Source organism: Emys orbicularis, chromosome 10 (genome assembly GCF_028017835.1).
Source record: "Emys orbicularis isolate rEmyOrb1 chromosome 10, rEmyOrb1.hap1, whole genome shotgun sequence".
Taxonomy (NCBI): Eukaryota; Metazoa; Chordata; order Testudines; family Emydidae; genus Emys; species Emys orbicularis.
This window is the reverse complement of record NC_088692.1, coordinates 90,511,314-90,523,362: the sequence shown is the minus strand read 5'-3', so window position 1 is coordinate 90,523,362 and position 12,049 is coordinate 90,511,314. Positions and strand designations below refer to the sequence as shown.

At 62.2% G+C, this 12,049-nt stretch overlaps 1 protein-coding gene across 1 annotated transcript; it reads right to left on the bottom strand.

Annotated features, from left to right (window-relative positions):
• Positions 1-2,371: 2,371 nt before the first annotated feature.
• Positions 2,372-11,913, bottom strand: ELL3 (elongation factor for RNA polymerase II 3). Its single transcript, XM_065412734.1, has 12 exons — positions 11,779-11,913; positions 10,969-11,010; positions 9,086-9,213; positions 7,114-7,277; positions 6,173-6,417; positions 5,969-6,093; positions 5,534-5,624; positions 4,201-4,471; positions 3,298-3,355; positions 2,683-2,854; positions 2,564-2,608; positions 2,372-2,494 (listed from the first exon to the last, which is right to left on the bottom strand). Exons 1-12 carry the CDS (start codon positions 11,911-11,913, stop codon positions 2,372-2,374), a joined length of 1,599 nt encoding a protein of 532 aa, XP_065268806.1.
• Positions 11,914-12,049: the final 136 nt, after the last annotated feature.

The window sequence follows — 12,049 nt, the reverse complement described above, 5'->3', positions numbered from 1 at the left end:
CTGTGGCAATGGTGTGAGCAAACCCTGCAGTGCCACAAGAGGCTAGGACCAGATGTGAAAGCATCCCCCAGTCAGATAGAAGGCAGGGCACTTTGCTTGGTGCTCAGCTCCCTTGTTCAGAGGGCCTCGTGGGCAGGCCAGAGCTGTGATTGCAGCTGCCCCAGCCTCTAGGTGCCTCTTACTTCTCACTCAAGGGCCTCCTCAATACAGCTGGGGAGGAGTAGCCTCCCTGGGCTCCTAACCCTGCAGCTAATGAGCTAGTCTTTGCCTGTAGCCCTCTGTCCTGTCTCCTGCTGGCTGGTGAGGTGCTCCAAGCCTACATCCCTTCCAAGGTTTTGTGCAGAGGAGTTTGATTTGCTAGGAACAGCTGGCCTGCTGTAATATGGACTGCTGTATTTACCTTGGTGCAGGTAGGAGGGTGTTTAGGAACAGCTGGCCTGCTGTAATATGGACTGCTGTATTTACCTTGGTGCAGGTAGGAGGGTGTTCAGGCCCCCTTAAATTGTAGGAGGGAGATGAGTGGCTTCCTAGTCATGGAGGCAGAGAGCTGCAGTGGAGGGTTGGTAAATCTGTGAGGACTGCTGTGTTCTGGCTCAGTGCTCCGGCAGGGCTTCCCCTGCCCTCTGACTTGTGTTTTACAAAACACCATGGGTGGGTATCTACACCTTTATTCCTGGGGCACACTCTAGATACAGGAGCTTGCACAACAGAATTTACAAGGTCTCCCCACCTTCCACGCTGGCTTTACTATACCAAGGCCCATTCACTATTGTACCAAAGCTTCTCCTCCAGCCCAGCACCAGTGCAGGTCTAAACTACTGCTGGGAAAGCACCTGCTACCCTGTCTACTATGGGCTGGGTCAAGCAGTTTTGATTGAGCATTTCTCTCAGGGCCCTTGCTGTAGCCCCCTAGCAGAGCCTGAACCACATCCCTGTCTCCCACAACTGTGACTGGGAGGGGGAAATGAGTTGTTGTGGAGAACAGGCAGTAAGTTAGGGGCTGGTGATCCTTGTGGGGGCTAATGCCTGTCAGCTGTGAACAGCTGTTCCCCACCTAGCCCCTGGTCATGCTGTGCCTGTAGAGCATTCACATGAACATGCTGATTTGCTCAAGCTAGGCACATCCTTCAGCTAACCCACCCTGGGCCCTTCCTGGGCAGAGGGGCAGTTTGGCTGCTAAGTGGCTCAGTAATTATTGTATTACATCCAGCACCTAGTAACCCTCATCCCAGCCCCATGGTGCTGTACAAACCCTTCCTTGGACAAAGCAGCAGAACCTGTATGTGAGGGCTCCATCCCCTCCACCGAGGTCAGCTGGTGGCAAAGGGTTATATCACTTACAGTCCCACAGCCAAGCCCTGCCACATTAGTTTCTCCTGCTGGGTTGGGTCAGGCGAGTTACTTTCAAAGCAGGAGGAGCTCAGGCAGATGCTGGGAGAGAGCTGAAGGCCACAGCCACACATTGTACAATGAACTGTTTAACCCAGGGCCATAAACCAGGAACAAGGCAGAACTCCCAGGGCCTCCACCCCACTTGCACTGTAGCACAAAGGGACCCTAAGCAACCATTCCCATCTCACCCCTCTTTGCAGTTCCACCTAGTGATGTCAGCAGGTTCCCAAGGCAGTTTAGATAGATAGTTGAGATGCACCCTATTGTTGGTGTATAGCCAAGGAAGGTGAGGCACTTCCCTGTCCCCTTAACTCCTGCTACCCCACACTGCTCAAGCAGGTGTCAGTCATCAAACCCCAGCACAGACTGACCCCTTTCCTCCTGTAGCCCCAGGGGCATGGTGCCCTTAGCTCTAGCAATTGAAACAGTGCCTAGTGGGCAAGGCTCTGCCATGCTCTCAGCTCCTTAGGGGGGAGGGAGCCAGTGAAGGAAGGTGGCAGGTTCCACTTGATGGCAAAAGCCACCTTCTCCAGCAGACAGCGTAGGCTGAGCACTGCATGGAGTTGGCATGAGCCATGCTGGCTGACAAGCCTTAAGCCAGGGATCCTGCCCAGGCAGAGTTCTGTGGTGCAAGCTGGCCCCCTGAGCAGGACACAGGCACTCATCCTAACCTGGAGCTGCACCACTAGCCCCAGGTGCCCCTTGGGAGCTGGTACAGGTAGGACAGCAGCTCACCGGGGACAACTCACTAAGACCATCACCCACTCTCTCTACTTTGTGGCAGCCACATGCTCTGTCCTGCAACCCACCCCCCAACACACCCCAGGGCAGTCAAATGGCTGGGTTGGACACTAGGCTGGGGGGCTGCACCTACTGTACTACTACAGGAGAGTTCGCTAACCCCCCCCTTCCTCCCCTGCACTGAAGGGAAAAGAAAACAGGCAGGGCCCCCGCTCCCTGCGGTGGCAAGGCGGCAGGCTCAGCACTGGAGGCTCGAGGCAGCCCCTGTCTTCTCAAACTCTAGGATGAGGCCCTTGATGTGGGACAGCTTTTGGTGAAGATACTCGCAGCGGTCCTTCTCCTTCCTGTAGCTGGGGTAGGTCTGCAAGATAGAGCCCAGGTCAGCCCCTGCCAGGGAGCATCAGCCCCAGCCCCCCACTGCCAGCCTCACCTGCTTGAACCTCCGGTATTCCTGTAAGATTCTGTCTTCCACAGCCTGCAAACCAAGAGAGCTAACTCAGCATTCGGCCTAGGCACGCTGCCCTGCCGCCCAGCCCGGCCCACCCTCACCTTGTGCTCCTGCGTCCCGTGCGGCAGCGTTTTGATTTTGGCTCCCAGCTGGATGAATGTCCTGCTCACGTGTCCGATCCTGGTGTGGAGGCGCCGGTACTCTGCGTAATCCGCACTGAACGCCTCCATGTAGGCGCGATGCTGCTCCACTGAACAGATGGCTCTGTATTTCCTAGCACAACCGGGAAAACTACTGACTACTCCCTCCATCAAGGCCAGGTGAGCTGAGCAGCAGGGGCTCTGCATGAGGTGCACAGGCCAGAATGCTGCTTGGTAGGAGCAACTCCATCTCCTGCCCCGTACCACTTCAGCTTCCCTGTGCATGAGGAAGAGACAAGGTGGGCACTGCCCAGAAGCAGGTGGTGCTGTCACGCCACTGCCCACACGGTAGCTCTGGAGTGGGGCCTGGTCTGCTTCTGGTCCAGCTTTGAGATTCCATTTACAACTTGGACTTCACAGGCTAGGAATCTGCAGCTCAGGCTGGCTCCACGCCCCCCAGCTCAGGCTGGGGGAGCTGGGACAGGGCCCCCTCATGGTGTCTGCCGAGAAGCTAGCCTGTCACCCAGGTGAGGAGCAATGTGCCTGGCAAGGAGTGCCCGCCCCAGCCATGCTTACCGGCAGTAATCTGGGAGCTCAGCAAAGGAGGACGGGGGGCTTGCCCGGGAGCTGCTGTCTGGGGAGGAAGCAAAAGAATTTGGGCAGAAACTCTTCAAAGTAATTTCCCCTCCAGCCCCAGCCTCCGTCCCTCAATTCCTTGGGGTTACGGAGCCACCAACAACCCCAGCAGGAGCTGCCTGCAAAGTCGTGAGCTCCAGCCACCTGCGCTGCCTCAGGCGGGGCCCCTGAGCCATGCTGGTGTGCAGAAGGGACGGGACAGCGCCCTGATGCCACGCAGAGCGGTAGGTGCAGGGGCTCTGCCCAGCACTGCCGTGACCTGCCCCAGGGAAGCAAAACTCACGCCCCCCCCCCCACCACCACCACCACCAGCGCGTGGCCCTGGAAGCTGTGAGCAGACACACTGCTCATGGGCTGAGTCCCAGCCCCCCCAAGCATTAACCAGTGGGTTTGCAGGGCTCTCTGTGCAGGGACCAGCCTCAACCCCCTCCCCGTATCACTGGCGGGGGGGCAACGGCTCAGGCAGGGTCACACAGAGCCGGGAACAGAACCCGGGGCCCCATCCCCAGCTGGCGCCTGAGCCACAGAAGCCTCCTTCCTGGGGTGCCCCCTGCTGTCCATGGGGGAGACTCCTCCCTCTGACTTTAGCTGGTACTTTGGAGCCACAACTTCCCCCTCCCTGAAGCTCTGATGTGAGCCTCGCTTTGGACTCACCCCAAGTCCTTTTTCAGCCCCCCCCCCAGGCTTCCGGACTGCTCTCCCCTAGTCTCGCTGCCTGGGGGCCGTGCAGCCCTATGTGGCAGACAGCTCTGGCTAGGGGTGCTTACAGCTGACAAGGTGGGTCAGAGCCTGGCTGGCAGCAGGACGTCCCTGTGGTGGGCTGGGAGCAGCACAGCCCCTCACCTTGCAGGGCAGAAAGGTGCTGCTCCAGGCGCAGAGCTCCCTCTTCCCAGTCATCACCTCCCTCCCCATCACTCGGCTCCTCCTCTGAGCTCTGCAGCTCCGCGCTGGGCCTGGGAAGCTGGCATGGCTGCCGCTGGCTCTGGGCTCTCCGATGCTCCAGGCCAGGCTCCTGCAGGCTGCGGTGGGACCCCAGAGAGCTGGGGGGGTGCTCTTGGGCACAGGGTTTCTTCAGCCCTTGTGGGTCCGAGGCATCCAGCAGTGCCAGCCGCTTCTGAAAGAAAAACCCACCAGGCTGTGGGGGCTGTCCTGGATTCACCCCCCAGGCTGGAGCCCTCACTGCAGGAAACAGGTGAGCAAGGAGGGATCCACCCCTTTCATCATGGCCCACGGGGCTACCCCCTCCCCACATGCAGGGCTCTCACCCCCCTGCTCTGGAGGGCAGAGGTGATGCTCTAGGCTGCAGCCCACTGCTCTAGGCCAGCCAGGCACAGGTGCTGGATCTAGGATGCTGGGGGGCTGCTGCACCCCTGGCTTGCAGTGTTTCCATCCCATGGGGTTACAGTTTGGTTCAATGGCTCTCAGCTCCCCACTGTACAAACTGTTCCAGCCCCCTGCAGCCAGTCTGCCCACCAGGACTCCAGCCACCCAGCCGGAGACTAGAGCCTACTCCCCCAACCCACCCAAGGCCAGAGACTTGGTGCTATGGCTAGTGACAGTGGGACAGCAAGGGGCAAGGCCCAGCCAGAGCCAAGCACGCAGCTGGGACCAGCCCCCTCCCAGCCCAGGGAAGACTCAGCCCAAGGCAGAGCCTCAAGGAGCTGCCCAGCCAGTGGCCTGGGCACAGTCATTCCCATGACCCTACAGCTCCTTCCCTGCTGCAGCTGGAACCTCGGGGAATTGTGCTGCGCTGTTAAGCAGTACGGTGGTGGGTGGAACCTGCCATGGGGTGGCCGGGCGGCCGCAGTGGCCCTGAACGAGGGGGAGGTATCCGGCCTGCCCAGGGTTAGTGGAGGAGGATGCTGGGGCTCTGGATTTTGGGGGGAAGAATTGATCTTGCCCCATGGGGGACGGGGGGCACCATGGCTTCAAGAAGTGGCACCAGCATATCTGTAAATCAGCTCAGTTCTGGTAATCAGGACATGTGCAATCTCTGCAAATAAATCCAGGCATATTCAAATATGAAAATCGGGATATTAAGCCATGCTGGTGATCTCCAGATTTCTGGACATTTAGCCTTAGCAGGTTTTCAGCCCTCGTTCTCCTGCCCTTGCCTTGTTCTGGTGCCTGCGCTGGAGCATCCATCTGCCTAAGGCTTCGTACCACCAATACTTACCACGCCCAAGGGCCTTCTGCTGGCACCTTGGCAAGACGGGCACTCCAGAGGCACTAAGAAGGGCCTGTCCACAGCTCCGTGGGCCTGTTTCCTGGAGCAGAAGAGAGAAGATATCTGGGGCAGCTACCATGGGCCAAGGCAGTGTGTCACCCAAGAACAGGAGAGGAGATGCCCTGCCAGCACCCAGGCCATGGGGCCGGGCAGGCTGCGGTCAGGGCCTTGGCGTGGGGATGGCACGGAGCACACGAGATGGGAACAAGGTGTGAACCCACCATCTGGCTGTGAAGCTTCTGTGCCTGAAGCCAGCTGTACACACGAGTGCCCTGCAACCCTCCCCTGCTCTGAAACATCCAGCCCCTTCCCACAGCCAGCCAGGACTTCGGCATTAACCGGGGGCACCAGGGCAGCTCTCTGTCCCTTGGCCCAGGGCTGCACCTGCGCAGGAGCTGCCTGACTTGCTGCTGCTCCTCGGCCGTGTAGCCCAGCCAGTCCTCCTGCACCTGCCCAAAGAGCTCCTCCTTCAGACTGTAGCTGCTCTCCCGGGGGTTCAGCTGCCCCACCTGCGTGGACGAGAGCAGCAGAGTCAGCGAGAGCTCAGGGGACAGGAGCCGCCGCGCTGCCCCCTCTGCCCACACTCACCTCCTCCAGCATGGGCAGCAGCTGGGCCCTGTCCTTCAGGCTGATCTGCACCCTGTTCAGCCGCTCCAGGAGCTCATGTTTGCAGTGGGGCCGCAGGGCCAGAAGCTGCACTAGGCATTTCACAAGAACCCTGCGATCTGTCCCCATGGGGCTACATTTCCTGCCCCCTGGAGCAGGGCACCCAGTGGGGCACTTCCCCAGTGGGGTGCTCATGCCCAGCTTCTTTGGGATGGCGACACATTTGCCTGCAGAGGAATCAATGCACAAATGGCTGCTAATAAAGAACTAACCCCTCCAGATGTGCCCCGAAGGCCTCTCATCCCGGATCTCACAGCTAGCACCAGACTCCTCTCTGCCCGCCCATAGCTGGCCCCCTTGACGCAAGAGCCTTCTCCTCTGCAGCCCCTGGGTCCCTCCACTTCGTTGTGAGTTTGGGCTAAATTCTGCCAAGCTGAGGCCTGGCACATTTGCTGCAGCCAATGCGCAGCTCAGGGGGACCGGGCAGGGGTTGTGGAGGTGAGACGACACCCAGAGAGAGAGGCTGGGCTCACCCAGTAGCTGTTGCAGCCCCAGTTCAGCCCCCAGCTTCTTCCTGAATCCAGCCTTACCAACCCCGCCCAGCAGGCCCGGTGCAGCCAGCAGGCCTGGTGCAGGCTGATTCCCAGGGCCCCGCACCTTGGGCTGCGCGAGGTGTGGGACAGAGAGACTTGGCCATGGGAGCCCAGCTCTGCTCACTCTCCCTCCAGGCAGGAGCTGTAGTGAGCCTCACCCACCCATGCGCGGCACAGAGCCAGCTGCCAGCACTCACACGGGCCACATACTGCCCCGTGCCCAGGCGCAGAGTGGGACGGGCTGCTCGGCTCTCTCAGCGCTTCCTCCCACTTCTCAAGGTCAGCCCCACTCGTGAGCCACGCCCTGACCGTGGCAGGATCCTGCCTTACCATGGCCTGGGGCTGCTGGCTTGATCTCGATAGCAGCTCTGCTCCACGCCTCCTTCTCCACCTGGGACACACGCGCCCGCGTCAGCTGGTACGAGTCATCGGTGGCACAGACGGTGATTTTCTCCTGGATGCTGCCCACACAGTCCAGCTGGCTCTGACCCAGCCTGAGAGCACAGAAACCTGTGTCACTGGCCTGGCCCCTGCTCTCTGCTAGCCCATCCTGAGAAGCAAGCCAAGGAGAGGGGCCTAGACACACCCCCAGACCAGGGGGCACTCGCTACCACACAGCAGGGGCAGGGGTCAGAGCCAGTGATGTGCCCTTGTCTTGTCTCATCCCCAGCCCCTGCCCAACACGGCACTCCCCAGGGCAGCCTCCTACTGTGGTGGAGTGGAGATTTTCTGTCACATTTTGTATGACTAGTTTGCGTGCCTCAGTTTCCCCTACATGCTGCATTGCTAGCGAGGTGGTGGGAAAAGGTTGTTTACTTGCAGGCGGGCTTTAGCACAGGTGTGAATGGCACCAGGCTGGCACCTCATCAATAGAGTCCATGAAGACAACAGCAAATCCAGTCACCAGGACTTCGATACCTAACGACTAAGGACCATGGATGGCTCCACCTCTCTGCTGGAAGCCAAGCCGAGTTTGCCCAGCTGGAGAACAAAGGACTGGGGGATGGAGGGTTGAGGTGGAAGTGAAGTGTGGGCTGTGGGAAGCAGTCAGGGCTCGCCTGACCTGGGACAAAGACGGGTCAGAGGGACGGGGCTTTAGGCTCCATGCTGACAGGACAGACCGTGCTGTAACTGTCTGTTTTCTGTGCTACCGAAGGCCTCCCTGTGCTGTGTGCCAGCCGACCATAAACCAACTTTCTCAGCACTGAGTGAGTGCCCCTGCAGATGCTGGTGGGGCTGCATTGCTCCCTGAGATAGTACAGGTCTGCCTCAGTGGGACTGCTTCCCACCATGGCTCCGGTCAGCGAGAGTGGCTGACAGGCCAGAGATGCAGCCTAAGGAGGCGATGACACTGCGTGGCTTGCCCTGGAGGAAGAGTGAGACCCCTCGGGGGTCCGTCTCACTGAACAGCCCTCCCAGAGACTGTTCCAAAGCTGGGGTCACAGCACCAGTTCGGTGAGGGTGTCTCCTGCGCATTCTGGAATGGAAGCGCCTTCTCCGCAGATGACCCGCAGGGGCGTCAGCAGGGATGTGGGGCTGCCCCTCCCACAGGCCAGTAGGTCTCAGAGCTCTGCTGCCTGCCTTCCTACCTCCCCGCCGCCCCCCCCCCCCCCCCAAGTTAGCACAGGTCGGTGGGAAGAGTTAGGGGATTGGGCTGCTTGAGACTGCAGCAGCTCTCACCAAACAACTCACGCAGCCTGCTCCCTCCACGCTGAGGCAACTCCCAGCCACCTCCCGCCCTACTGAACAGCCCGAGGGTGTCAGTCACCCCTTCACTCGGCACTGTTCTCTGCTCAGGAGCAGCTGCTCCAATGCCCGTGTGGGGAGAGCAGCCCCCTCCTGATCACTGCTACCCCCCTCGGCTATCCTGAAGGAGATGTTCTTTGGAGGGTGGGGGCTGCACAGGCAGGGAGCTCCCGGCACACGGTGCCCCAGTGGATCTGGGGCTGCAGCTCCATACAGAACTGTCACTGGACAGCATGGCCAGGCGGGTGCATCTGCAAAGAGCCAGCCCCCTCCCTGACACCAGAGCAGACACAGCCCCTTCCCCACTGCTTGCACCCCATCTCCAGCCGCCTCACACACGCACCCCTCTGAGCTGCCTCGGACTCAGGTGCTGGCCATGCCCCAACTCAGCCAGGTCAGGTTCCCACAAGCCCTTGGCCCTGCCCCCAGCCACAAGCTGGGCAGAGGCCAGGAATCTGGTTACCTGCCTAGAGCTTCAGGGCAGGAAACAAGCCTCCAGTTCCGGGAAGTCTCCAGGACAGGGCCTCTGGGGCACAGACCGGCCCCACTCACTCACCTGGAGACGTACTGCCGGATGCAGTCGAAGCTGGCCTGCGGCTTGTCCTTGCTGTAGCGGGACAGGTAGAAGGTGAAGAGGCGAGCTCCTTCCCCAGGGCTGCCCAGGGCACAGGGGATCTTGATGTACTGTCCAGGAGAGAGGGAGCGCATGGGACCATTCCCAGGGGAGTGGGGCACTGAGAAGAGGGGAGCTGCATTGTCCCTGCCCCTCTGCATCCTCCTCCCGCCCCACATCCCCATCCCTGCCTGGGACTTGGCAGCTCTCCTCAGGTTCAGCTGCACACGCCCCAGCTCTCCCAGGGAGGGGGACTGGGGGCTCCCCAGACCCCATGTGTACAGACAAAGGGCCCCAGCAGCACTGCCATCTAATTGTCTGGTTCAGGATCCCCCCACGAGGCTACAGCCTGCTTTTAGCAGCAGCTCTCCAGGGGGCAGATCACCAGCAGAGATTTAACCCTTACAACGCTGGGCCGTTTCCAGACATGGGGGAGCCAGTGGGAGACTTGGAGTGGCTTTACTCCCAGCAGTGGGGTACACAGCCGGGGGGCTGGGGCTGGGTCTCTTAGTGGAGGGACAGAAGGGGGATCAGCAGAAGGGAGGGCTGGCATTCTGGGCAGGGGACAGTTGGCCAAGCCAGGGGCTCTCTGCCCCAGCTCAGGGGGAGGGGGGTACATGGGGCAGGCACCCCCAGACATACCCTTGGGGCGGGCGCTCTGCCCCAGCTCAGGCAGAGGGGGGACAAATGGGGGGATCCAGCGCTTTACCTATTCTCATTCCAGCTGCCTCTGCTGAGCTCACAGCCCAACACCTGCCCCCGGCCCCCCTGCGAGGGGACTGTTAATGTGTTTGCAGGCAAAGGCCAGAGGGACCCTTCTCTGAGCTTCAGGCAGCAGCTCCCCGCAGGAATCCCCTGCAGAGCTAGTTAGCAAGCATGGCGCAGCTGAGGTGCTGCAGCAGCCTGGAGCCAAAGGGGAGGGAGGCAAATCTCTGACCCCAGAGCCCCCAGAAAACAGCAGAGAAGAGACTCAGCCAAGCCCGGCACAGGGCAGGCAGCTTACAGGGCCCTGAGCTGCCAAGGCCACGGGTTGCAGGAGCACAGTCACTCCGCTCCATCCCCCTTGGGGCTGCCGAGAGCCAGTCAGGCCCGAACAGGCCGTGACACCCCCAGGCCGTGTCGTGGGCCCCTCCCTTGGCTACAGATCAAAAGGGCCCCTCTCCCCTGCAGCCTAGCTGCTTCCCAGCCTCCGCGGGGCCCTGTCTGTCGAGCAGCCCCAGCCCCACAGTCCTGGGAGGAGGCTCACAGGTGATGGAGATGGGGAAATCCCCTGGGTCCCATCTACAGCTTCAGCTGCCGGGGCTAGGGGCCAATCCCGCCTGCAGTGCCACGGCCGTGTCCAGTCCCAAGCAATGGAGCTCCCACCTGCCCAGGATGAGCGCTCCGCCCGGGTCCTGCCGGCTCACACCGCACCTCCCCCAGAGCAGGGCTATGCTGTGCTCCCCCTGCCCCGTCATCTCTCCTTCAACATGGCTCAGCTCCCAGCCCCCTCGCCTCCGGCTCGACGGCTGCCCCTACCCCAGCCGTAGGCAAGGAAGGAGAGTGAGGAGGAACAAGTGCTGCCCTCGCCCAAGCCAAGTCCAAGGGGTCGCGAGGGAGGGGCTGCTCCAAGGTCGCTGCCAATGGTGCTGGGCTGCGGGTGTGGGGACAGGCCCAGAACATGGCTGGGGTTGGCAGACCCAGGCTGGAAACAGGAGTGGAGACAGGGCTGTGGAAAGCCAGTGGGGCTGGGCTGGCGTCCGTCTCACACGCACTCAGTGTGTTCGAGGAGCCCAGTGGCCCCATCCTCAACCCCCCCCCCAAACAGGGAGCCCCGCCCCACTCACCCCCTGGCTCCCTTGGAAGGCGATGACAGGCTGGGCTGAGCCCTGCAAACAGAACAAGAGGGACAGTTAGCGGCTGCACCGTCCAGACCCCTGTGACTCAGGCGCCCCCACACAGCCGGGTCACACAGTGGTGCCACCCTGAGCCCAGCGCCTTGCTCCTGGGGAGCACGGAGCCCCCCCCTGCACATAGGGCTGTCCTGGCTGAACTGCAGCAGAGCTTCTGGGCCAGGACCGGTCTGGGAGGGGGTGGCTGGGAAGAGGGTGCTGACCCAGTCCCGGGGGGGGCGCAGGGGGCACTGACCCGGGCCCGGCCTGGGGTGAGGGGGGATACTGACCCGGTCCTGGGCCAGGGGGAGCGCCTGGGGGTGAGGTGGGGGGCGCTGACCCAGGCCCAGCCTGGAAGGGGAGGGCTGGGGGGGGGGGGAAATGTACTGACCCGGTCCCAGGCCGGTTGGTGAAGTGAAGGGACACAGGGGGCACGGACCCTGGCCCAGCCTAGGGGGGGGGCCGGGAGGCGCTGACCCAGTCCTGGGGGGAAGGTGGGGGAGGGGCGCTGACCCAGTCCAGGGGGAGAGGTGGGGGGTAACGGGGGGCATTGACCCGGTCCCAGGGGGAGAGGTGGGGGGTAACAGGGGGGCAGTGGGGGATCACAGGGGGCGCTGACCCGGTCCCGGGGGGAAATGGGAGGATACAGGGGGCGCTGACCCGGTCCTGGGGGGGAAGGTGGGGGGACACGGGGGCTGCTGACCCGGTCCCGGGGGGGAAATGGGGGGACACGGGGGGCGCTGACCCGGTCCCGCGCGGACGCACCTGCAGCCGCTGACAGGCCCGCAGCGCCCGCAGCGCCGGGTCGGTGAGTTTCAGGTGCAGGAGACTGAGGCGGGGCCCGCGGGAGCCGCCCCGGTACCGGAGCCGCCCGGACAGCTCCGCCCGCGGCCACTGCATGGCTGGGAGTGGGGCCGGGTCGGGTCGGGCTGCAGGAGCCCCCGGCGCTCGGCTCACAGACGAGCGGGGCGGGGCCAGGGCGGGGCCATGGCTGGGCGGGGGCGGAGGCGGAGGCGGGGCGGGGCTGAGGGCGGGG